This window comes from Haemaphysalis longicornis, unplaced genomic scaffold (genome assembly GCF_048455015.1).
Source record: "Haemaphysalis longicornis isolate Haplotype H1 unplaced genomic scaffold, Haemaphysalis longicornis Haplotype H1 scaffold_9, whole genome shotgun sequence".
NCBI lineage: Eukaryota > Metazoa > Arthropoda > Arachnida > Ixodida > Ixodidae > Haemaphysalis > Haemaphysalis longicornis.
The window spans coordinates 70,069,168-70,095,493 of NW_027526460.1; the positions used below are offsets into that span (position 1 = coordinate 70,069,168).

Sequence of the window (26,326 nt, forward strand, 5' to 3'; positions counted from 1 at the left end):
CGAAACTCGGACAACATAAAAGCACGGGTCGTCGCCCCGTCGTTTATGCAAAAAAGGGGGAAGTGCGAACAGCAGAAGATCCGTAGCAGGCGCACACAGAGGAGCCATTAAACTAACGACCGATGGTGTCGTTAGGCTGGCACCAACGCCTAGCCTTTGCACCACACTTCCGCGTTCAAAGGAAAAGAAATGATACACCTAAGAGCGCCCGCAAGAACGGCACAAGAACAAAAAAAAATTATCCCGGACGCTTCCAGGTTCTCGCTTGCAATTTCCTGGCTTTTCTCTGGAAAATAAAGCATATCAAAACTTTTGCCCGAAACCGTGGCGTTGAGAGTGAATTTTTCCGGCAGATAGGCTTATGGAATGAAATGGTGCTGCTTTATCGGGTGACCGAGAAGAATAAAGGCGGTCCAGTTCCTTTTTTTTTTATGAAGCCTGTCAGCAGTCTACGCAGTATGGAGGAATAAATACCGCTGATATGGGGGTTCTATTCGTGTGTTTTGCCTTGTGACAAGAACAGCTCCCACCATCCCTGACAGGCCTACAGAATTCAAGCGTTGCTGATCCTTGATAAATTGGGAAGTTCGGGCATGTTTTTTAATAAAAAAAAACAGCTTTTGCTGTCCTGGGCAACATCATAAAATTTTAACTGTTCTGGTAACCTTGTAATGTGCAAGCCTCGTAGTTTAAAATAACTTTTTTTATGAGCTATCGCTAACGGAAATTATTCTTTATTTTAGGGGACGGGAAGGAGAGTGAAAACAATGGGCGGAAGACGGAGCTGTGGTTTAGGGTCGACAATGTAATTGTGTTCTGTACCTGTTTACTGCTGCTGGCGTGGAAGAACGGACGCCGACATGTGTTGCCGTACCGATGGTGTGTTCGAAACACGCTGGACAATTTCCAAGGACACAATTATCCATGGTACCGGGCAAACGGGACGAGCTATGCGTGTTTTAAAAAACTGACGACGTTCTCTGCTGTGAAACAAGTGGATGTGAGTCACAGCATACGATGTGATATCTATTAGTGTTGTTCGCTGGTACATGTATTGCGCTTATTCTTATTTGTGAACAGGCACATGACTTCACATTTGGTCTGGTCGGGCACTAGATTTATACAGAGTACTTCTTGGCGACAAAGTTTTGGGTTTAGCGAGAAATCAACTAGAGACTGTAAGAAATAGTGTTTGCTTCCATGGTGTTTTGCGGGGTCAATGGATTGTTGGAGTGAGGGATCCAGGTCGTAGGAATTTATAGAAAAAACTTTTCCTCTGTTCAAAACAAGTAATCTGTTACAAAGCTATTATCAACTTGGCGATCTTTGTGACCGATTTATTTTTGTAGAGAAAAAATAGACAATTGTTTAGGCGACATTCTCAAAGCAAAGTGCGGGGCAACGTGACGTTGACGCCCATTTTGAGTTTTATGTAGCTGTTTCAGAATAAAGTTGTGTATAAAATGTTCATAATCTCAAGTATATTAGAATAATTATATATGCGATAAAGTGTTCCTGTTTCTTTTAATATTCTTTCTCATTGAAAGAAGACCAGCACCGCCATGGTGGTAGAAATTTTTAAGGTTCGTGTCCTTGAAAACGTATTACGCTAATTTGGTTTTAATTCAATCTGAATTTCTCACTGATGAATTGTTTAGGGTAAAACTAAACAAAAATTTTGCGAACTCAAACAAAATAAGCATAATAGATCTCTCACATGGGCCAACTGTAAGGCTTGGACATAAATATTTAAAGTTGTTGTGCGCTGTAGTGGTAGGTTATTTGTCGTTTTTATAATAGATAATTGTGGGTATATAATTACCGCACGATCTATTTCTTGTAACATGCTTTTCTGTATGCCTTTAACCAAGCTGTTTTTTTTTCTAAACTTCGTTTAGGTGCACAAACCTGCGGAAATATTTTTATTGCATCTTTGACATGGTTTTTGTTTTTTCTTCCGCTTTATACTATAGTTCAATGTTTCCACCGTGTACTCTGTTCATTTCTTTTTGCTTCACAGTGTGGAGAAGTATGAATGCTGGTACCACATTTAGTAGTCTCGCAAGGTTTTGCCTATAAAATCTGCTCCGTTTCAGTTTTCTTTTAATTTTTGCTGAATTGTTGACTGAAGCACAGACAGGGAGCAGACAGACAGAGTGACAGGCAAACGGACGGACGGACAGGCGAAAATACCTATATACCTACATACAAACTCATACACACACATACATACGTACATACACACATACATAAATACATACACACACACATACATACATACATACATACATACATACATACATACATACATACATACATACATACATACATACATACATACACACACACATACATACACACATACATACATACTCATGAACGAACGGACAGACAGACAGACAGACAAACACACCAAAATTCCCAAATTCAAGTAGCCCAAGAAAGATTGATTGATTGTAGGGTTTAACGCGCCGACGCAACGCAGGCGATGAGGCGCGCCGTAGGGGAAGGCTCAGGATTAATTTTGACCACCTGGGGATCTTTAACGTGCGCCGAAATCTCAGACACACGGGCATTTTTGCTTTTCATCTCCATCAGAAAAGCGACCGCAGTGGCCGGGAATTGAACCCGCGGCCTCGTGCTCAGCAGCGCAAAGCCTTAGCCACTGAGCCGCGGCGGCGGGTAGCCCAAGGAAGACTTTTGCCGATTAGAACATTTACGAAGTAAAACATTGTTTGCCGATGCTAAGAGTCACGGCTTCACAAAAAGCACTATCAAGGCGATTTCATCTGCAGTCTGGCAATAAAAAAACAGAAGTGCTGGGATCTGTTCTTACAGTAGAATCTCAGCAAAGCGAACTTGCCTTTAGAGACTGCAAACATGAAAGTTTGCAAGTTTTGTGGTTTTCTACATACATTGTGCACGCACATTATTTTAGGAATATTGGAACCTAACAGTTCACATGCGCTTTCCTTTTCCCCCGTCGATGCGTCTTTTTATCAGTTGTGTGGGGGTAAAAAGACCGTGCAAAGAATAAAACCATATGGTAATTATCGCATACAACTAGGGAGAGGGCTGTCCTTTTAATTGGAAAGTTTGTCATTCTTCAAAAGCTGTTTCTAAGCAAAAACACCGTACAAAGAGTGTGAGTTTCCTTTGGAGCAGATATGTCGGCCTATTACAGACGAAACCGGTGGCGTAACGGAGACTACACTCGACAATGGCATGGCAAGGCTGTAAAATGCTCTGCTTGGTACGAGGGATAATGGGCCTCGCTTTCGTGATGAGTCAGGAGATTCTTGAGATGAGACATTGTAACACTCTTGTCATTGAGAAATAGCGAATAGACAAGGTTCGCTTGCAATTCCCCATCTTATTTCCAAGTCAAAAAGAAAACATCGCCGGTAGCGAAAACAAAAAACCATGCGCAGTCACGTCAACAACGCTTTTTTGGTTTTGTTTGCAATAACCCATCAACCAGAGAAAAAGTCTGGGCTTATGAAAGACTACTCGACAATGGATCACGTTTATGCGCTCAATCTGCTAATGGATGTATAAAAAAGAATACTGAGCAATGCCGTCACAAGGCCTCGATGTGTTATGAAAGAGCTCGTGATTGAGCAGACACAACGGCAGTGATGGAAGCCTTACGACATCAGGGACTATATGAGACGTCCAGTGGGTCTTCCAGAACATAAACGACAAATTTATGGGATGGTAGTCTTCACGAGAAGAGTGGGATGTTTTTCCACGAAGGGCATCAGACAAGGACACCATCTTACCAAAAATATTTTCAGCATGTCCGGAGAGGTTATTTAGAAAAGGTTTCCTTGGTGAAGTCACGGGTACAAGTATGAGCGGAATATTTAGGCCACGTGAGATTTGCGAATGACATCGCCTTGTTCAGTGCCTCAGGTGAAGACATGTAAATAAGTCTTTAAGCACTGTACTTGGAAAGCTCAGTATAGGTTAAAAGCAAGTTTGAAAAAATAAAGATATTGTTAACCACAGTTGAGCAACCATCCCTTCGAACGTAGGTAAATGTGTACTGGAAAAAGTGTATATATCCGTATATATATCTTCGAGAATTTCTCAGCGTCCATAAAATCCTTGAGCGAAACATCCAGTCTACACTTATTGACGGCTTGAGGGCATACGCCAACCATCCCTAAATAATGAACTTGTGTCGATAAAAACGACCGTCTTCGACCAAAAAAAAACTCTCAGTGATTACCTATTTGCAGGGCAAGAGTTTCCGGGGATACGAAAGATAAAGAAAAAAAAAGGTCAGGGTAGCTAGGAAGGTTCAAAAAGCAGAACAAACTCGCGCGGAAAATAAAGAAAAATTTCATTAGGTAGCCGACTAGGAACAAGACAGAGCATTAGGAAGAGCACTGACAACTAGTGTAAAGATAGCGCATCAAAACGGCTGCCTAGAGCGGCACTAAATGAAAGTAAAAATAAAACACGACTGAGGGATGACGGAATAAAGTTTGTACCGCACAATGAAGTCTGAGAGTGCCGGATTGGAGCAGTTACAAGCCTGTAGCGGGACGTTTCGCACGTAATTAGACATGAATAGTCCTCAAGAGAATAAAGGGACCCTGCAGCAATTTCCACGTTTTGTCGAAGTCTAAAGAGCTCGCAGAAGGTAATCAGCCAACGGGAACAGTACTTATATCAAGAGTCGCAAAGCACTTACTCAAAAATTACTGCGTATGCCCTGCCGGTAACTTGGAAATTCACTTAAAGATTTTTTTGTATTTTTCTCGCTCTTGGCGTTCTCGACCGCTGGAATTACGTCATAACAGCGGTGTAGTGGCCGTTGCCCAGCTGTCCTTTAGTTGAAGCAATGAATGCGATCAACAGCTACTTTAATATAAAGCTACAGGCAAAGCAGAAGCTGATGACGTAACTACAGCAACAAGCAAATCACGCAGCCCGGTTTCGTGCTGGTGACATGTATACCTTTCTCAGTGCTTTTATGCGAGAAGGAAAGAGTGAAATCGTTCATCACAAGTGTTGCAGAGTCCCTTTAAAGAACGGTACGATCTCGCCACCTGTCTTTTCCTGATGCAATACGGGGGCATGAAAACTACAGGAGACATAAACGGTCTTCACTAACACTAGTGCGTAATATTGTGCTAAATACAGACATTCTGCGGCAAAAAAGCGGAGTTTCGTTGTGCACACAGACAGAAGAGGAAATGAAGGGGTCTGTGCTCGCTTTTTCTCGCCATACGCCAGTGCGACCTATAACACAAATAATTAAATTCTCATACTGCAGGTCATCGTGAATGTGTGAGTTCTTAAGGGCTGCAAACTGGTGATAACCATGTTTGTTTTGTGTGTCAAAGGTATTTGAACGTGAAAATACAAATATGACGCGTAACACCCTTCTTTCTCAGCTTACAAATAGCAATAACCAAGGCAAGTTAGTCCAGCACACTGGGGTGTCCCTGTAATGAGAACGTATGGACACTATACTTCCATTAAGAGCTCAGTGTTCGTGGGGGGTACTTTCATGAGACTATGGAGAAGTAGAATATTTTTTTCTTACGAAAACCTAACGAACGCCACAAAACGTACTCATTTATTGATTTTCACCTCTGGGACACAATCATTGTTTGTGAATATATGGTTTTAATAGCAGCTGTTGAAATATTTTCCCAATGTCGCGTCATTTTACATTGGCCCGCGTTGTCCGAACTCTGCCAAAGATGTATTATAAATTCGATGTGTGTAATAACAAAAAGTTTGCCTCCTTGATGATTACCGAGTTGTTTGGTCGAGTGCAGGTTTACACACTATTACTATGTCAAAAGACTTGAAAATTCCTCGGTAGCAAATTTATTTCTCCTTTGCGGTTTTCACGGGTAATAATGTCCAGTTTCTACACACAAGCTTAGTTCTGCAACTGGGTTTCAAAATTTGACCACCCCTGATTATTTTGGTTGGCCTTATGCGTGCCGCGTTTCTGTTCCCCACACGAGAATTGATGGATTGCTCGGATAAAATGGGCGGATTCGCACGCCGCCATTTATTCAATATAACAGAAAACCTTCAGGCCTCTGGTTTCACTTCTGCCGCATAAATCCACTAGGAATCAGTGAAGTGTCAAAATGGAAGATAGTGGCAACACGGAAAGCTTATAAAGTTTGGGTACATTAAAAATCTCAGGCAATCATCTAGTTCACTGCACTCTTTTCTGTTAGCAGCATTATAATCAGCGTGTACCCATTCATGAAGTGGTGAAAAAGTTAGGGCTACAGCGGATCCCGAAGCGATACTGTTACTTTACTTGTTAATAGTATGCAGGTGGCATATCAACAACCTTCATACCGTGAACACGGGATAGAGTGCGCTACAGTTGTGATTCGACGTAGGGAAGAGCGTTTCTCAATAACTACCGCCCAAAAAGATTTAATGTTATCACAAGAACCTGAAATTCGAAAAAGTATAAACAAAAAAGTTATTCGCAAGAATTTTTAACGACACTACCGTCTGCTAGCAATTCAGGAGGGAAAGAAAAAGCAAGTAAATGCGAGAAAGAAAGTGGGTCAGGGGATTGCTGAAAAAAAGCCTTGCTGTAGTTAACATCCGACATGATTAAAAGAAACCCTTTTAGGCAGTAATCTCTGGCAGGAAAAAAGTTTGCCAAATTTTGTGCACGGGATAATTCCATGGTTTCGTTGATTTCTTTCTTGGGTTTGTTGGTTTGCAACAAATGTTTAAAAAAGAATTTTATTGAAAGAAAAAAATTATTCCGTGAGGCAGGCCGAAGCCGGTAAGAAAGTTCGAAAGTTGTGTTTTTTTTCATTTTCAGCTTTCAAGCATAAGGAAAAAAAAGCCGCCTGGATAACAGACTTGCTTTTCCCCGTCGGAAGATAACATTAGAAGCTCTGGCATTTATGGCTTGGGCTCCAAGACCGTCCAACTTTATGAAAGCTAGCGGGAATTTTTTGATGTTTTTTTTTGTTTGGGGGGGGGGGGAGAGAATACGTAAGCAATATTGGAGAAATTATTATAATCCAGTAGAGTTAAATCTCATTTGTGAAGTCTCAGTGCGCAAAAGTGCGAAAAAGGCGTTGTCTTAATACTAAAATTTTTCTTCTCCATAGACGTATTATTTTACAGGTTTTTTTTGAGTTAGCCAAATTCCGCAAAAAAGGTGATACTATGTGCGAGGCGAGTGTAAGGCTTACTTTCTTGTTTTTTTGCTTGGGCTGTTAAAGCATACGGCATTAGCAGCCTATGTACTTAGCTTCTGTTTCGGAGGTCCTCTCACTAATTCCAAAAGAATAATGGCGCAGTGGGAGTGAAACAATGGACTTGAAGTTCAATCTAGTGGCTGGCATTCGAACGCAATCATTGACTCGCGTACCCCGTTTTGTTTTCATTCTAAAAAAAAAGAGTTTGCTGTTCACTCCGCTTTAGAAAATGAAGTCTGTCGCAAGCGCTGAGATCTCCGTTTCCTTGTCGCGGGGAAACACCTCAAAAAGACCCCGAACGACACGCCCGGGGTCTTCCAGGCGTTGAGAAACACCAACTTTAAAAAGATAGGAAGCAGAATGCTCGAATCGAGAGATAAGTAACGAGAGGGTACCAGGGACTGTGCCTTGCTTGGGAGTTTGGAAATGGTTGTGCCGTTTCCGTTCAATGTCACTCCCAGACAGCAGAATGAGGTGGGCTCGGCTGTTCAATCACTTGATGAAAAGTACTGCCCAACCAAAATGTTTCAGCCATTCACCGCGGTCCAAAGATTCTGGGGAAACATTGCTTACCAAGGAAGCTTAGGTGTCCTAAAAAGATATTGATTTTGCACTTTCCTTTCCCGAAAAACCACTGACGTAAAAGTTTAGGATTTCTTAATGGCAAGCATGAAGACGGTGCATATGTTGGCAATATATTCTAAAAGTATTACCAGGAGCTGTGCGGTTCATGGATGCAAATATTGCATGCAAAAAATTACGACTGCGAAGGTATAGAGCAAAATACAAGTCGGTGAAGAAAAATTGCACCCTTTTTATGTAATTTCTCTATACCGAAATGTAATTACGAAAGTAAAACAAACGGTGGCAAGACTGTTTCTAATACATGCGAGATAAAGCAACACAAACAAAATTAAGTACAAAGCTGCTCTGTGCAGCTGTGAACTCAAGCCGCGCTAAGAACTACATTCGGCTGTATTAAACCGGCCAGATCGGCTCAATTACACCCCATTTCCGTACTAATGATGTTAATTGGGATTCCCGGGAGTCTTGGTGATTTATTTTCCTACAGCAACGAAATGGAGTTGTAAGGGTTTGCGACAGACTTCAATGCCCTATGTGGGTCACGCAGCGTGCCCTTCATTTGCAGCATAACTAAGAAGAGGAGAAGGCTGCCCGATCAGTCGGTGCTACGGCCAGCCATTAAGCCAAAAATTCTTCCGCCGTACATTATTTAGGAACAATTAAGCGGTCATTTGGAAACGAGGCGAACTACTGAAGGTGTAATATATAGTGTTGATACTTCGAAAAAAAAATTGCGCCGTAAATTTAACATTCACGTCGAATCAAATACAGTAAATCAGTTTTCTCTCAACCTACAAACACCACGCATGAAAACATACTCAGTGAAAGAAATAGGGAGACAAAACAAAATAAACACATTCCCCAACTTTTGGGCGTGAAAGCGTCTAGCACGAGGGTTTGACTTGGTCATTACGTGCGCTGCTGCATTTTTTTTACTGTGCCGCCCGGGTAGTTTTGATTTGTGCACAGAATTTGTAATAAATTAGAACTTTAATTCTAACAAAAACAAACGGCTTTTTCGCCAGGTTTCTAACTCATTGGAAACACCACTGACTATGAGTTGAATTGCAAAACATTCAATTTTACCCTTCACCCACAACGAACCACTTTGTCGTTGAACTGGAATATTTAGTATTTTTTTAAAGGAAACATGATGCTTGAAACACAAGTAGCGAATAGTTCCTTCTCCCCATCTGCTACTCGCATGACTCACGAAAAGCCGTGTCTACCTTACTATGCCGATCAATTTTCCGGAATAATTAACACCCAAAATAGGAGAAAGGAAGACGAAGAAGCCCACAATTATCACGTGGAATATTAATGTGCTGCAGGCACATTAGAATTCTCAGCCGTTCAAGACACCACCGCGCTGTACAAAGCAAAAAATACTTTTTTCTCAGTTATGGCAAAGCATGTTACTGCCGCTTTGAAACGACTAATACATGAAGCAACAATTAAGCTTGCGATGGTGTCTTTAGGCTCGCAGAAATTTTATTTTTTGTTCATGGTGATTAGTACCATAAAGACAGCTGTTACCATTGTGGTTGTACATAGCCGGCACATCGCACGTTTAGTACTACTACCCCTGAAAGATAGCTATACGTCAAGCACGGGAGTGTTTACGGATTTTCTGCGATGGTGTCTAAAACATTCTGAAAACGTTCAAGTCACTCGTGCAGTTTTTATGGACAAATCCATACCATGCGCTGATATATGTATGTATTTTAGCCTACATTCATTAGTACTTACACAAAGCGTTTTTTTTTTCGCAGGCGGCACTGTTTTTCGCAGGCGGCACTTGTATAATTTCACTAATCCTCTCCGGGTATCCCTGCTTCAAACATTTGTACAGGCAGCAGAAACATCTTGTTCGAAAAAAAACTTGCGGATTAAAAGTCCTTGTGTTTGCTACATGTCAAGGTGATCATTGGCACAAAAGCTCGAGCGGTGCCTATTCAGCGATGTATGTTGTAAATTTAAACTCTGCCTTTTTTGTAGCAACTTCATCCTAAAAAGACCAAGATAACTCAAAAGACAAAAACCTCCAGCAGAGCGGTTTAATTTCGCACTCTCTTCCCACGCCCTTGGGGTTTTGTATTGCCTAGTGCCTACTATTTTGAGGAAACCCAATCTATGTTCGCCGCGACTGCATTTACTGGCCTTCACTTCCGCCTTCACTCTGTAGTCTTGTGTCAACTTAAATTGACTCCTTTCACCACAGCCTGACACGAAAGTGGCACCATCAACTTTCGCTACCAAAATTTAGCAAAACCTTTTCAGCTGCCGTGCTTCAGCTCGTCACGCCACTTGTTTCTCAAAGTTTAAGCGAGCATTTTTTGAACATTTAGAAATCCAACGGCCTTTTTCCTAAGACGGCTTGCATAAAGGGAGCATTCCACGGAAAGCAACAACACAAAGTGCAACGTAAAAATGTGAATTTTTCTCAGTTTGCAACAGCGGGCTGCTGTATTAAAGAGAAGCTTTCTTTGCCTTACTTGCGCCGTCGACCGTAACACCAGAACCCACTGCAGCAAAGGCAACTTTACAGAATGTGTTTCCCCAAAGAGAACATGACAATGATCATGATGCTGAAGAAATGCGAAGCGCCTCAAGAAAAAAAAACGTTCTCCGTGGTCGGAAACGACGCTGGGTCCTTCGCATGATGAAGGCGACGTTTCTCAAATTGCGCCATTCCGCAACCGTCGAAGCAGCAAGGATTTTTGACTTTAACTCAGGGTAGGTAGGAAAAACGTTACGAGGTTTAACCATTTTTCTCGCAAGACAGGATTCCAGGCATCCTCTCCGCATCCCCTCCATTTCTAAAGGACCATACATTACGTTCCACCACCAACACTTTAGGAAAGGGGCACTGAGTTGTTCAAGCAAGTTCAAAAAAATGAATCCCGTTTGTAATACGGCATAATGAGTGCTTAAAACTTTCTGGAACATTGCGCTGTTGGTAAAGTGTAAACTTGCAGTTTTAAGCCGTTCCCTGCCGAAATTTAAAGTATAAATATTTCGTGAGTTTCGTTGGTTCATAACGTTGGTCCAGATATGAGTGGCAACCAAGCGTACAGAAGTCAGCAACCACAACTACAGAGGCGTCCCAAATGTACACATGCCTAATAACTAAAATCAAATGAATAGCTCCGCAAATGAACTCATCAGAGGGTAATTTTTCCGCGCGCTCGTAGTGCATCAACTCCAGCTCCGCAACACCTACCGGCTCGGTGCGGCTTTTCACAACCAAAGTGATCATTCTTGCGAAAGAAGGCAATTTTTGAGAAGAAAGCAGGCACATCTCCCCGTTGGAAGTGCTGTTCTTGTTATTTTCTTCGCTTCGAAAAAGCGGGGAGGCCTTAAAGACAACTTTTTCCCGTAAGAATTGAAGGCCTACAATACGCTCGCGTGACTAGGTATTTCGTTACTGAGCGTTTGCATGAGTCTGAAATACTGTGATGGAAGTTAGTTGCAGGCACTGACACAACGAGATAGGGAGGAGGAAAATTTTTAGTATAGGGCGGAGGCTAGGAGGGGGCTAGGTGGGTAGTGTGAGAGGATGGTAAATCGAAATATCGCCAAGAAACGATTTCCGATAATTATTTTTCCACCACAAGCTACGCTCGTACCTTACCCTTCTTATCTTGCGCTCACGAAAACGTTCACGCATTTTGAAATCTCCGTTAAGAGAAAGAAAATTGATCAAACAATCACAAGCTCATGTAGAACACGGTCACAACATCCAAAGTTTTTGCTATCTCTATTTCTAGAATATTCTGTGAACAAGTTTCTTCTTACATTTCGTACTCTCACAAAAATTACCAATTTCATTAGTAATTTGATATTAGTACTAAACATATACATACATTAACAAAATACTATTTCCGACGCCAGCGATAACTTACTCTTTGAACGTGGATCTAAGGTGCAGTGATAATCGCCTTTGTTCCTGCTTGCACCACGCGCTGTAGTGTAATGTGCTTTACAATTACTGCTTAACCTGTTATAAATCATCACAATGTATTGGTATAGAGCTTCTGTTGATTACCATATCCGTAAGGAAAAAATATCGCTTCGTTAAATAAAATTTGATATTTCCGATCTTGCAATACCACGCGTGGCGATAAAAATGAATTCGTGGACAAGGTGCGCGGATTCCAACAAAGGCACTTTTAGAAACGTAGTAAATCTGTGGGGCAGTGTTTTTGCTAGCGATACGTTAGCTGTATTTCCCTAAGATGCCGATTAGCTGCAATATTTTGTTCCAGAGCAAATGAATTCCCTCTGTGCTGTAAAATGGGGACCGCTGGCACAGCATACTGTGTTTGCCACAATTCACGCTACAACTACGAAGAAAAGCAGCCGGTTAAAACAAGAGGAACACTCACCAATGTTGACCGTTGGCAGTTCCCCGGCGTATCCAAATGATGCGCAGGCTATGAGGAGGGCTACGTAGCCGAAGGTTGTAGCCGGTGTGTAGCGCATCCTCACGGGGCATCAAACACAAGACACATTTCCCTTTAAAATCGTTCGAACAAAGTATTATTCCGAGTTTGTTAGCGCTCCACGGGGTACATCCAGGGACGTCCCAGGCACTCCGGACATCGACCGTGTGGAGAGCTATCCATATAGAATGTCGGTCATCTTACACGCGGTCCTCATCTACGCGAATTCATTCTTGATTTTATTTTCTGTCTCTGTGAAGTTTTGTCGCCATGTAAGTAAACTCTTCGGTTGTAACCGCAACAAAAACTGCTGATCACGTGGCTACAATCACAGTGGAGCAGTAGGCATATGCTGGCCTGTCACAAAAAGAGCATTAGTCGCAACCAGCAATCCAAGAAAAGAAATGGAGTGTAGAATCTGAAGATCACTGCTTAACCACGCATTAGCGATAAATAACAAGGGTCAACACTTTGCCAGAAAAACGGACCCTAGCGACGTGTACGTCCGACAAGCACAAATCACTTGTCCGCCGCGATGACGCGACGAACTCAACTTGGAGAGACCTGAACATGCCTCGTGGGGCTACCGCCAGGAAAGGAGTGTCTACACAGCCAATAAACACACAGCGAGAAGCGTTGCAGGGAGGCGCTGAGCGCTGTACTCCACAGACGTGTATGTGCAGCCAGCGCACGATCCCGCAGACAACTGGGCGCGCGTCTCGAGCGCAGTATTACGCGGAAAAGCGAATAGCAGAGCGCCTGGTCGAGAACGTGGCGCCAGCCAGCGGTCTCTGCAGGAACTACGCCCTCGTGGGTTTTGTTCGCTGGCAGCGGAAGCAGAGCGTGATTTGCAGGGTGGCGTTGGGGACCAGGGGTGTGCAAATTGAGTCCCTAATGCCCGGTCCGACGGAAATTAATCTGAACATCCCCTAATTGTACATAGGGCCCGGTTCACTGAGGCTCTTTCCCTCTGAGCCGGAACTGGACTTTTAGGTAGTTTTGGGGTAGGTTAAGAGAAGATTTTAGTAATCGTGGTTACTGTATAGATATTACAAAACATACGCTCTGCTAATAAATGCTTTCTGCTGCCCTGCGCATCGCCATGTTTAAGCTTCGTTATAACTATTATTGCAATCTCAACAAGGTTCGCGTAGATTTTCAGCCACGATGTCCAAATAATCCAAAGTACAGTATTTTATACTTATTGCACGAATCCAGAATACAATGAATAAATCTTCGATATGCTTCCTAAAGTGAAATATGCTTCTTAAATATGCTTCCTAAAGCGAGAGGTCTCAGGACTTCGTTTGCGCTCTTGGCTTCATTGTTTCCAAAAGTGTTGCGAGCCTCTAAATCTGTTCACCAGAATCATTAGCTCGCGTTTTTACTGGCGGAGTTCTAGCTAGGCATTTACGGCATCGTATTCGGTTACGATGTTCGACATTTCAGTGGTTAAGCTTTGCGCAATTGCTCGCCATGGCTGAAAAAGAAATTATACGTTTTTAATCTATTAAGGACAATTTTTATTATGAACCTGCTAAATGAAAAAATGGCACCAATAACCAATAATAATTACTAATCGCGCCACGTCAATGTCAAGATAACATATCACATATTTTCGCTCATTCTTAAAAATAAGACCATAATCTAGTTTCACTGGTCACCCCAAAAATTATCTGTGGAAACTTTTTATTTTCGAGTAGTTCTTAAGGGTAGAAGATAGATATGCTCGTTTCTCCAACCAAATCTTGGAGGTAACCTACGTGTTTCTATGAATAAAATAATGATTATATACGAAACAAAAATCCCAATATAGACCAAGTTATTCGAATGGTCGTAATACACAGATAAAAGTACGGTTGATGCAAAACGTACCGGGTGATGTAGCGGATATTGTACAGAAACGGATATTACAGGAGCGGATATTATGTAGATGCGTGTTTTGTCGCCCTACTGTGGTTCTGTAATACGGGCTGTGTGTTGTGCTCACACGGTGCACCAAATAGTCTGCCCTCGCCCGCAGTAATGGCCATTTGGCCAATCACCTAGTACATCAAAAAATGTCTTGCCAGAAATTGTGTAAATGTAATCGGAGTGCTAGTCAGCTCAAAGAGTAAGCCAACAAAAGGGCTAACGGCGCCAGAGAGAAGTTAGGACCCAGCGACTTAGCACTATGACGACCGCCTTCTCACAAATCGAGTTTGCTAGACTGACCCATTTCATGGCCGCGTCTTCGAGAGTGCATCAAGCAGTTGGAAATGAGAAAAAAATGTGCTAACAATACGGGAAACGACATTAGAACTACAAAAAAGAAAAAAAAAGGTTCGGACGAGGAGCCTCGCAAATACGACTTTCCTGCTGCTTCCAAGATTTTGAGCCGTCCCAGCCTAAGGCAGGAGCTCCAGAAAATCTAGGAATTTACTTCCTGGTTTTCAATCCGAATGAGCGGACAGGAAACGGACGCATAGCGTACTGTCCCGATCAGGTCCCCCTCATTCGTTTTACACATAGCACTTTCCAGGTTTCCGTTCCTGCGAATCATGTGTAGCACAAATAAAGAAATGGGACGCTTAGAATTTACCTCGAAAAAACTGCGGAAATTTTCTCTTCGGTAAACACGGTTATGCGCCATTAATCTCATAACCCAGACGCAGCTTTCCAGTGCAGTAAACGAGGAAGCGGTGCCCGTCAGAACGTTATTATCTACCCATAGGAAACGAAGCGATGAAATATGGGGTGACATTCAGTAAGTATATTATGACCCGGTTCAAACTGGGCTCTCGGGTAGGAAAGAATGTGCGTAAACGGAATTTCTGCCTACTCTATGTCTCCGGGCGGCTTTTCCGCGTTTCTCAGATTGTGATCCAGTTTTCGTTTCCGATGCCCTTTCGGTCCGGGCTTGCGCACTTGCCGGGAGCGAGAAGCCGGGCCATTTGTCCTCGGTTGTGCTCGCGTGGCATCCTCTCATTTGTATTTGAAGGGGAGAGCAGTTCGGTGGACGCTCTAAAAATGTTCGGGTGGGCGCTGGAACCATCAGTCATGGGGCCGAAAAGCTGGCCCGTGGTAGTGACCCGCGCCGTCTGCCCATTTGTCCGTTTGTCATCGTGTCCCAGTAGATTTCAGCGGGTCATTAGTCAAAGGGGACACCACCGGTCATTTCCTACTTAGGCATTTTATTACTGCAACTTTGTCCGTGTCCACCTGGGCTGTGCTCGTTTTTGTACGGCTGCCCATATTGTAAGAAGATGCGTATTGTAAAATTTCACGTTTTTTTAGTATTTTGAGAATCAGCACTGCGCGAGCACTTCCATGGTGCAAAAAAATGCTGGGAGCGGTTGGCACATAAAAAAACACTTACTTCATACAACGGACACTAAACATAGTTAAAATCATTCCTTTCTCTGTTCAAAATGTGCCAAGCTCATCACGGCCGTTATGCCGCGTACTGACCATACACCACTACCGCAAAAAGGACGGTTGTAACAAAGTATTTTTCCTGTGTAATACGACGCTTTCCTAACCCCAAATCTCTGGTCCCGCTTCACACAAGCGTTTCACATGCTAAGCGTTCCGAATTTCTTAATTAATATTTCTAAATGGCTGTTATTTACACCAGGGCAAAAAATAAACACAGCAGATGAACTTTGGTACTGCGGAAACCGAACTTCTCAGAAATAATTCATTTTGTTGGTGGTTTGTTATCATTCTTCATATTGGGTACGGTTTAGCGAAATGTCGCGCAGGAACGCAGGTGGTCGCAGGCCGCCCGAGCGAGAAAGGAGTCACGCCAAGACATTCGGCAAACACATGAAAGGGAAAAGTGCCCAACCGGAAACATCGCAAAGCTTACAATAGCAAAAAAAAACACGAAGTGCATCGCGGGACTCTGCAGCACCACTAACAATGACGAAGCATCAGGCGTCGCTGGAAAACAAAGAAATCGCAAATGGTTTAACGGACCGCCTTCAGTGCCCACTACCCTCCATTGCTTCCATTTAGAGAAAAAATCTTCGCTGGCTATCCGTGCTTCCAGATGTCCATGTTCCATGCTGCCGCCGCAGACGATCCCGGAATTCACAATCATATCAAGAAGAAAGGGAAGGAAGCGTGATACGCCCCTCAGTTAGCCTCGTTAAGGAGCTTCTAGACAGGTGGAAGTCACTCGCGCTTATACGGTGCACACAATATGGCCGAAGTAAAATCACCAAAGGAGGAGCTCACCGGATCATCACTGACGTGAGCCGCCCAACCGCGTGTGAAGGCTTCTCTTTTTGCATCCCCTATTGGAAGTGTCACACAAGCTGTTCATGCAACCGTCAACTTCAGTGAGTTAGGTCAATGAAGGGCATTCTCACCCTTGCTCTATGGGCTATGTGCAATGCATCTTGTATTTCCGGTAAGATTCGGTTTTACATAACACAGTGCTAATTTCCTGTTTGGTGCAGGTAGTTGCGGATACGGATGTTCATACTCATTTATTCTTTTATGTATGTTCATATAAGGGGTTTACAACGTCTTAACGTCTGCCTCCGGCTTTCGGCTTTCTTTAGTGTTTTTCTCTTGTTCAATTATAATCTTGAGGTGCATACGAATTCCGGGGCACGAGAAAAAAAACGGAGCCTTATGCGCAAACAAAAATAAAACGACCCTGTCTTGAAAAGTGCTCAAAAGGGGAAATGCTGAAGCGATGATCTCTACTACTTAACTCGTGAAGAGGGTAAAATTACCAGCCAACGACTAAAGCGTACATGCTTATAAAAAACCGACCTTATCACCGTCTAAGAACCGTGAGAATGCGCTATTCGCAGAACCGCTTTTCATAACAGAGAAGATCGGCTGCTTGATCGCATTTCTTTTGCTCCGTGAGGCACGTGCTGTCAGGCGCAAAAAGATCTCGTTTCCCAGCTTTTTTTTTGTTCTCGGGTAATTGTAAACTGTGCATACGTGCTGAGGCTATTTGACGCCCCTGCGCAAATAAAAGCGGAATCACAAATATTCGACAGCGTTATTGCAAGCATTGTCAGCCATTTCGTGCTTATACATGTTAGCTTTTGACACATTTCGCGAAAGCGCTTGCAGCGTTGTGTGGAGACCGAAAAAAGACGTTGCTTAGATCATGAATGTGCATTAAAAAGACCGACCGCCACAGCAGTAAAGATGGCACCAAATTTATTGAACCCGCGAAAGATCTCAATGTGTTTGTGTCTGCGCAAGATCCCCGCTAGGTAAACTGTTATTTCCAATCACTGGAACAGGTATTTCGGGTGATACGAGTGTCAAAATTATTTCAACAACCGCTTTAAAATTTGTGAAAGTCGCTTTGGGTCTCGTTATCTTACGAGACATACAAACCGCGCTCCCGTAAATGCCGGGACATGCAAAAGTTTAGCAGGCTTTATTAAACGTATAGTGAACGAGCCATTTCAGTGTATTTGACAGCCGAGACGAGCTAGGATCATCGTGTTTTCCCTACAAAAAAAAAAACACCGGCCAATATTTGACCTTTTAAAATGAACTGAATACTTCCGATTTTGTGATTACATCGGAGTACTTGAGTGTTTTTTACTGTGAATATCCACTCGCCTTTGTTTTCGTCAAAAACAACTTTTAAAAGGACCTAGAGGACACCCCTGTATTACTGCGTAAGGTCTCAGTAACAAACCTTTATTAACTAGGTATATAGACGTAGCGCCAAATTTAACAACATACCGGGGGAAGCAAAGGAAACGCTCGTGGCGCTTCATTATGTAGAAGCGTTTAGGCCAAGTATACCTGTGCTTACTCGAACAAAACCACGAACACTAACCTCAAACGTTCCTTCAAGTAAGGTTAGGGTTTTAAATACAAGCGACCTCTATCAGTAATACTACGCTTGTTTAAGTGGGTCAGTTAACGCAGCATCGGCATGAAAATGTTAATCTATGGATGTTGGTTAATATTGAGAAATAAATATTTTTGAAAGATAAAAATACAGATGTATGATCTGCATTTGTATCTCAATTGAGAACTCGCACGGAAACAGGAGGGGCGAGATATTGAAGTTGAACGTTAACTGTACGACCGGGCTGCCGCATTGTGCTTGTGAGGAAGTTTATCTTGGAATATCAGAATAATTTCGCCTAAAGCATGACGGACTACCCATAACTTGAGTAACATTAGTCGCAAGCGTTATGATACAATATAGTTTCGATAAATAAATGAAATTTACAAACGTGTGACATTTTTTAACGGACAACAAGTTCTTAAGCCAATAAGAGAGTTTTTCAACAAAGAGGGTGTGTATTTTCTATGATAAATTGTAAAAAGAACCCCTTGTCACATTGCAACAACATATTAATTACTTGAAATAAGCCCTGTTTTCAAGTGAATAGTCCGGATGGAACGAAGTCCGATATACACCAGCTTTTTGCTTGTGCGGGAAATTTACAAGACATAAAGGTCAGATTGTGGTATTAGGCACCCAAGTGTCACCTGCGGAAGTTGTTTGCGGCAGTAGTGTGTTGCGGAAGAATTAGCCCCATCCGGGGCTTTTAACGTCTGACAAAATTTCGACGCACTGATATTTGCGATTCTTACCACCACTAGCAAAGCATCTGCTGTGACGTGCTCCCCAACCACAGCGCTGTGCTTAGCCGGGCAAAAAATCATCAAAAATCTTCAATACCCCCTACAAAGTGAACGTCGGTTTCGCGTGAGCATTCTTTGTGTTATTTATATCCCCATATTTTTACGTTAATGTAACTCGGTGTAATATTGGCGGTCTAGTGTTTAACCATTTTATCACACTCAAAACAGAACAATGGCGAACTTCATTCAAACAGTTTTTTTTGCATTTCTCACTACAATATACTTTGGCTATTGTAGTATACAGCGAGGAGCTCCGGTTCCGGCAAATGTTTTATGACGAATAGAGTATCAGCAGATACACATTGTCTTTGAGAGCGCTTGTGTAGCAGCTAAGTCCTAATCACTTGAACTTAACTCCAAGATCACTACAACTAGCCGGTATTACGTCTATGTTTCTTCTACCAAAATACTACAACAAGGACAGTGACGTATAGTGCAGCGCTCGCCAAGCTTCAAATCTTGGGCCACCTCCAAAGGCTGTTCTTGCTTCTCCACCGGCTTGACGTTCACCAGGACCTGGCATGGCAGCCCTGTCCTTCGAAGTTCGCCTTGTCTCTAGTTCCCATGTACGCGCACTCTTCTGGGACTGGCACGTCAACCCCGAATGTATAGAGGAACACGTTGGGATTTGATATTTAGCTACGTTTTTTTGATCGGTTAACTGACGTTGCCTTGAAGAGGCTACCCTTGCATCTTGCTTCTTCTGGCTCTCTGCTCAGCTGAAATATCACGAGAAACATTATCTCCCTTTTTATTTCTCTCCTCTGAAGACGGCGAAGCGAAGACGGATGTATATGTGCTTTTTGTAGATGTGCATTTCTTAGCAAACGACGGAGCAGAGATGGGCGCTTCGGCCTGTGCTCGTGCACACATGACAGTGGCTCTGCAACGTGGGAACGCCTGCGCATACGCGTAAAAACTAACAGCGACCATTCTAAGTTTCTGTGCAGAATAATTACTTGTTCTGAACATTTTTTTATAGAGGGTACAAGAAGAAAAACTATATCTGGCTACGCAAATCTTTATATACTTCCTTGAGCGCCAACAGGGAGTGGAATGGATAACGCTGAACGTTCTTTAAAAGAAGTACAGAATGAGAGAAACAACAACCGTGCACGCGAGTCCCTGCATACTACTCCTTTATACAGAAACCACAAGAATGAGCTACTCGGAAGAAGCCCAGAAATCATCAAAAAAGTGCTCGGGCAAACTTATGCCCTTTGAGAATTGAAATTCCCGCTAAGTTGACGCGACGACGACTATTCACAAACCTCTTTTAAACGGGGGCACGGTTAAAATAGTTTAGCGTGTGCGTTTTCCAGGCTGAAATTCGGAACTCTCTGGGGTGTAATAAACTGCTCAGCGGAACAGTTTTAACTTATGGTAATTTATTCTTTACCAAACTGTCTTTGGTTTAGAATGGAGGATCACCGATCACCCCAGGGCAGCAACATTACTTGGGGCAACAAACAAATGAGCATGGGGTTTGTACTGAAATCCGATCTGGGTGTAGGCATATCTATCAGGAACTAAACGTCCGCCTGAAAGGATACGTTAATAATTAAAGTTCTAGAAGGAAGGTAGCCGCCTTTAGTTTCTTTCTTCAGTAGAAAAACTGGCTGCCGGTAGAATATTCTCCATTTTGATTGGATGTTCTGAAGAAATTTAAGATAATGCAAAGAAGAGGTGAAATAGGCATGAAGGGAGTTTTGCTCTGTTTTTTGCTTTAGCGTGAACGATTAAGGTTTGAATGTTTTCACACAGTTTCCACACTTTCCACATGACTAGCTGAAATACGCACATATGTGTGGGCATCAGCACGAGAAGACACTCGAATATTGCCGGACATAATTTTGTGTTACCGCTTGTGCTTACTGCATATTAAGTTTAGAATAACATATATAACAACGATCATAGCAGCACTTCCAAAGAATAAATGGTCTTGCCTAGAGATTCACAAAGCCACTTCACCACTACGAAGATTAAATAGTAATATTCCCATGAATACTCGGCAACAATACGCTCATTGTAAGTGAAGTAAAACGCCCGCCTACCCCCGCAAGCACACACACACACACATTTATTCATACGCTCACTTAAATGCATTAGCTGCCAAAGAACCAACACATATGCTGCAATATCATATTTCAGCAAAGTTAAATCCGGATAGACTGTTAAAGATCCTGCGTGCCTTTCACCTGAGTAGTGATTTATTATTGGCCTTAAAGCGCAGTCAAAAATTGTGAAATCGGGGGTCCTCCTCCGATTTCACAATTTTTGACTGCGAATACATTAGAGCCTGCAACTGGGTATTTGAACCCATAGTGGGGGAGCAACATAATGTGTATTCACTTAGTTATTTATTGTTTATTTGTTTTTATAGTCAGATATTTCATTATGGTATACTGTAGTAGTAACCAGCGATGTCCTGGTTGCATTCCTGTGGGTGGTGGGGCGGGAGGATGAACAGATGAACGGAAGTTTATGGCATATCGTTCCGGCGGGGTAGCCGAAAACCTTTATTATCAGGTCATCAGCGAAGTAAGTATAAAAAAGTACTCTCTAGGGAGTGCGTATTAATGTTTTACTAGGATGCTTGGTGAATTATACGGTAATTGAAAGGCTTACAGTAAAGCGCAGAACTTGGTCAACAAGTGTGTCCTGTAGGTGCATTATGTTGCCACAAACTCGTCTAGAGAAATGTTGTTGCTGCTCTACACCCACCAGATAACAGAAAATTTGCTCAAAAAATGTCTTGTTTTTCTCAGCGCTTGAATTTTTCTAGAAAGCGAGGGATATCACTTAAGGAATCTGGAAGCTATTGGCCTGCTTATTTCAACTTGCAGCTATAAAAAACGAGCGAAAGCCCGTTTACAGTCTTTGATTCTGGGACCTCATTCTGAAATCATGTATTGTACACATTCTCATTGTAGCACAAAAAGAAATAAATTCAAATAAAATTAAATAAACTCAATAAAGAGAATCACAGTATAAGCAACGTAGAGACTCGAAAACGCGTTTGCTGCGACGAGTTAACCACACAGTACCCCTTTGTGCTGCAGGTAAGCTGGACATTCGAAGCGCTTTATGCCGAAAGGAAGCAGTCAAAGATAATATAAAAGAAAGTACAGTCAACCAGCATGCGTAAGCGCTCTATCTAGCGTTCCCTAGGGACGCTTTCGCCCCTTTGAAGGAACCTGGTTTAACGTAGTTTCGCGACAATCAGGATGACCTGTATTTTTTTAATTTACTATTCCTTGAATGCTGCGAATGGCTGAAGTCTTCATATTTAAAAGCGAGCGAACTTGCATGTTTTCTGAACGACAACAATGACCCAAAAGGAAACCCTACTTATATCTAGCCCTGTCGCAAAACAAAACGCGTGAGCATTTCTAGGCTAGCTTGCTTTCTCAAAAAAAAAAGTTTACAAAGGCGGTTTTTAAAGGAAGAAGCGTAGTCACCTGCTGCTTTATATACAGGAAAAAATAGCAAGACCTAACCGTGTACCCAAGAAAAAATAATACTGCGCCTTAAAAGTGGCGTTTCTTTTGAAGTGGTTTTATTGGTTTCATGCGGAAGTGGCTTTATTCATTTGGTAGGTTTATGAGGTGGATTTATTGGTTTCAGTGATTTATTGGAATTGCACTGTGTAAGTGCAATGTAAGTGTACTGTAATGTAATGTAAGTGTACTGTAATGTGAGTGTACTGAGGGCTCACATTCCACGCCTAAAATCACATAGTCTAATCTGCTATTGCGATACCAGCTGCCATTATGCTTTCAAACAAACACAAGTATTTCCTCTTATTTTTACCTAGGTTTAGTCTCCGTGCATCTGAACCTGTTACCATTCCGCAAAAGCCGCACGCGGCGTGCGTTTAGTGGGCAATTGCTTTTTCTTCTCTTGTAGAGCAGCTTACTTCGTAAGCTGAGCACGTTTAGAACAATTCTTTGTGTAAAAAAGGGGTTGCTTTAGGGCCCACTGATCGAACACTGCGTGATCTGAATGTGTCGGCTATGTGCCTATGACTCTTCATTTTTAAGGTTTTACTGAGGGCGCTGACAGGTAAGCTGGGGTAAAATGTAGTGATTAAAAAAGCTTGTTTTTACTTGAGAATGCACTTTGAGAATGCAATCTATTTCAGTGGCTATTTCTGAAGAAAGAACGCATTCAGCGCACGAGATAAGATAAAGAGAAGACACCAATGTCTCAGCCTAGAAACACCAGACTTTTGATGGGATGAGAACTCAGCAACTATAGTAAAATATCCGCAGAGAGACGTCTGTTTCCAAGAACGAGTAATCATTCAGCCATCGTGGCTGAAGGCGCACCACTTGCACTTTAAAGGAAGATGCTTCACACGTGCATGAGAGTGGTTGCCATAAGGAGGAATAACCAAGCGAACAGCGTTGCTTAAAGATGCCTTTGGAGACAGGGGACGCTTCGCAATACGCTGAGTACAAAAATATCAGTACACATTCCGAAAAATACGGAGCGCCTTGTGCCTGAGAAGATGAGAAGGGAGCCACGAGGAGAAGTATGCGAAGCGGGAAGTTTTCTTTCAGAATGATGAATGGAGAAATTATTCATGTATGACAGTTGCTCGTGCATACATGTAAGACATGAACGCGGAACGCTCGTGTTTCAGCCTGTTCATAGTGGAGGACCCACACATTGTGATACAGGGACGGGACATTGCTACTACCCAAAGTAATGCACTACAGTGAATTTTAATGACAAAAGTTTTCGCAACCCTTTCGCGGAGAAAGCCTACTACAACGCAGGCTATTTTTGGAGGAGCATTGCGTTTGCTTGCATGAACGTTTTAGGTTGGAGGAAGGTTTTGCATTAAAACCGAAAGGTTAACCATGCGCTTGCAAATAGACGGAAGCGATCCCGTTATTTTTAGCGTACCTTCTTGAATATAAAAATATAGTGGATAAAGTATCATATTTTCATTTTGAAAACAGAAAATATTGGCGGTAGTTTTTTTTTCGATGTTTATTTCAGGCGTTTAGTTTTAACGGGAAGATGCTCTTTGCGGCTAATGTGAAAAAGAATAAACAAGGGCATTTCGGCATCATTTTGATGTAGCACTTTGTTTGTAATTGCGGAACGTTTGAGGTTAGGTTTATATAACCCTTTCCGCTTTGTGGCTCTTCCGTTTTGGTAATAATATGACTCAGCCAAAACCGCCTGTGCTTCGGGGGGAATAATAACATTTCGCGAGTACATAATTTGGTACTGTTCTAATTGATACGTGACTACTTATCACACTCAAATCACTCAACTACTCGGGCACCCGCTAATATGTCGAAGCCCACAACTCATTCAGTAGGTCGAAATCTAGCGAGCCGGAGTATTCAATATGTGGGGTTGTGTAAGCGTGGTTTTTATAAATTATGTGGTACCGCATTCAAATGCCGCCGCCACCCGAATTTATCTGCTTTTTCAGCTGCAATATTTATCTTTTACTGAAGGGTTAATGAAAACTTTTACGTCAGTCCAAGTAATCGTTAACCCAATTTTATGTATTGAGCCTTGAGAAGTGTTGGTCGCCTATGTGCGGCACTTTTTCCTGAGGTGTTTTGTCGACGACGCCATGTTTTCTACCTGCCAGTATAGCAATGCTTCTGCATTTAAACGTGGAGATGTTGACGCCTGCAGTACATCCTTCCGTTTCATTTGTGGCCCCCTTCTTTCCGTGACCGTCCCCTTGGCACCGCAAACACACTCTGCCCGTGTAGGTTGTATTTTCAGTTAGTTCTTCCCAGACAGTTCTTGCAAGCCTGTGCTGCACTTGCTTTCAAGGACAGCGATATAATAGTAATAACAATTAATTTATCTCATTCGCATCAGTTTCGGAAAAGCTAATTGTTTTTTTTACAAATCACATTGTGTGACGCACGTGCTGCAAATTTCAGAATCAGTTTTGTGCTACCGATATGTTAAAATATTTTCTTTTGTATTTTTACATAAAAAATATTGACACATATGTTCTTTAGGTACGGATGCAATGTTGTCGGCTTCATACTGCATCGAATAACGTAAAAACTTGTTTTCGTGAAAATGCCAAGCCGATTTCAAGATTACAATGACTACAAAGTGCTTTGTACGACATTCTTTTTTGTAATGATAATACATGGGGTCACTTGTTAGGCAGGAGCTTCTTAGGAACTTTGTAGGCGGAATGGGCAATATATTTTTTGAATGACTAGTCGTGGGTCTTCCAAAAGCTTATACCGAAATTTATCTCCACAACATCGATAGGTACTACTCGCACGAAAGCTGCTTGAGGGAGGCTTGCGAACCAAAAATCACTTTCTCTTCAACTATATATATACAATATACTAGAACTACTGAGTGTAGAAGCATAGGAGCGAGAAAATATTTGCTTGAGCATTGACGAACTGTCATACTGGAAAGCCAGAAAACACCGTATATGGAAAAAACGCGAGAAATACAAAATACAAAATGAAATACAATACATTAAAACTATTAAGTGTCGAAGCATAGGAGCAAGAAACGTTTTGCTTGAACATTGACAAAATGTCATACTGGAAAGCCAGAAAACACCGTGTATGAAAGAAATGTGAGAAATACGGAATCAAAATGAAATGCAATGTATTACAACTACTGAGTGTCGGAGCATAGGGGCAAAAAAATATTTGCTTGAGCATTCACAAAATTTCATACTGGAAACCCACAAAGCACCATATAGGGGACGAAATGTGAACACAAATGAGATCGCTTTAAGTATCAGGAATTACATTGTGAATATAAAACAAATCTTTGTAATAGTTCAGGTATTGTTTCAACAATTAAACTGAGCCTATTTTATGCACCTTATAGCATTTGTGTTGTTCAATAATAAAGGAGAAAAAGACTTCCAGAATAGTGTACACCTTTCTGCTGAAAACCAAACTGATAAGGTTTTAGTGAGAACTGCCACAGGGTCGTTAGCCGATAACGTGTCAATATTTATGACTTATTCCTGCAGTATATCAAATCAACAGTTGTGTAACGCGTGACAAAAACGAAGTTTTATGTGTCGGCAGCAAGTGCGTCTACAGTTTGAAGACAGCGTCCACAAAACGGGTGTCTTGTCCTGTCATATGAATTCCACGATCGACATTTTATTTTTAGTGGGAACTCATGCTGTACCTCCCAAAAAATTTGGGTAATCGCTAAAAAGAGTGAACAAAAAAAAAAAACCCAACGCACATGCAATGCTTCGCGCACATATCGATAGAAAATTTTGTACTTGGCGAGTATTCACGGTAAAATGTAATTTCGTTAGAATGACTGCAATACTAGAAGTTGACCCGACTGAAAGCGCCCAGGCTTCTATTATTTCATTTACTGTAATTCAACGTCCTAGAATTCGAACGGCCGACACTGCCCCTCTACCGCTGCTAACTCAATTACTGAGGAATGGCCAGATCTTTCAGAGAGCGT

At 42.2% G+C, this 26,326-nt stretch overlaps 1 protein-coding gene across 1 annotated transcript in view; it reads right to left on the minus strand.

Moving 5' to 3' along the window:
* Positions 1-12,937, minus strand: part of LOC144153826 (glutamate receptor ionotropic, kainate 2-like) — a 210,099-nt gene extending 197,162 nt beyond the window's left edge. The window contains exon 1 of the mRNA XM_077685558.1: positions 12,185-12,937. Within this exon, the coding sequence (XP_077541684.1) occupies positions 12,185-12,281 (97 nt within the window). The 5' untranslated portion in view covers positions 12,282-12,937. The remainder of the gene's footprint in view (positions 1-12,184) is intronic.
* Between the last annotated feature and the right edge of the window lie 13,389 nt (positions 12,938-26,326).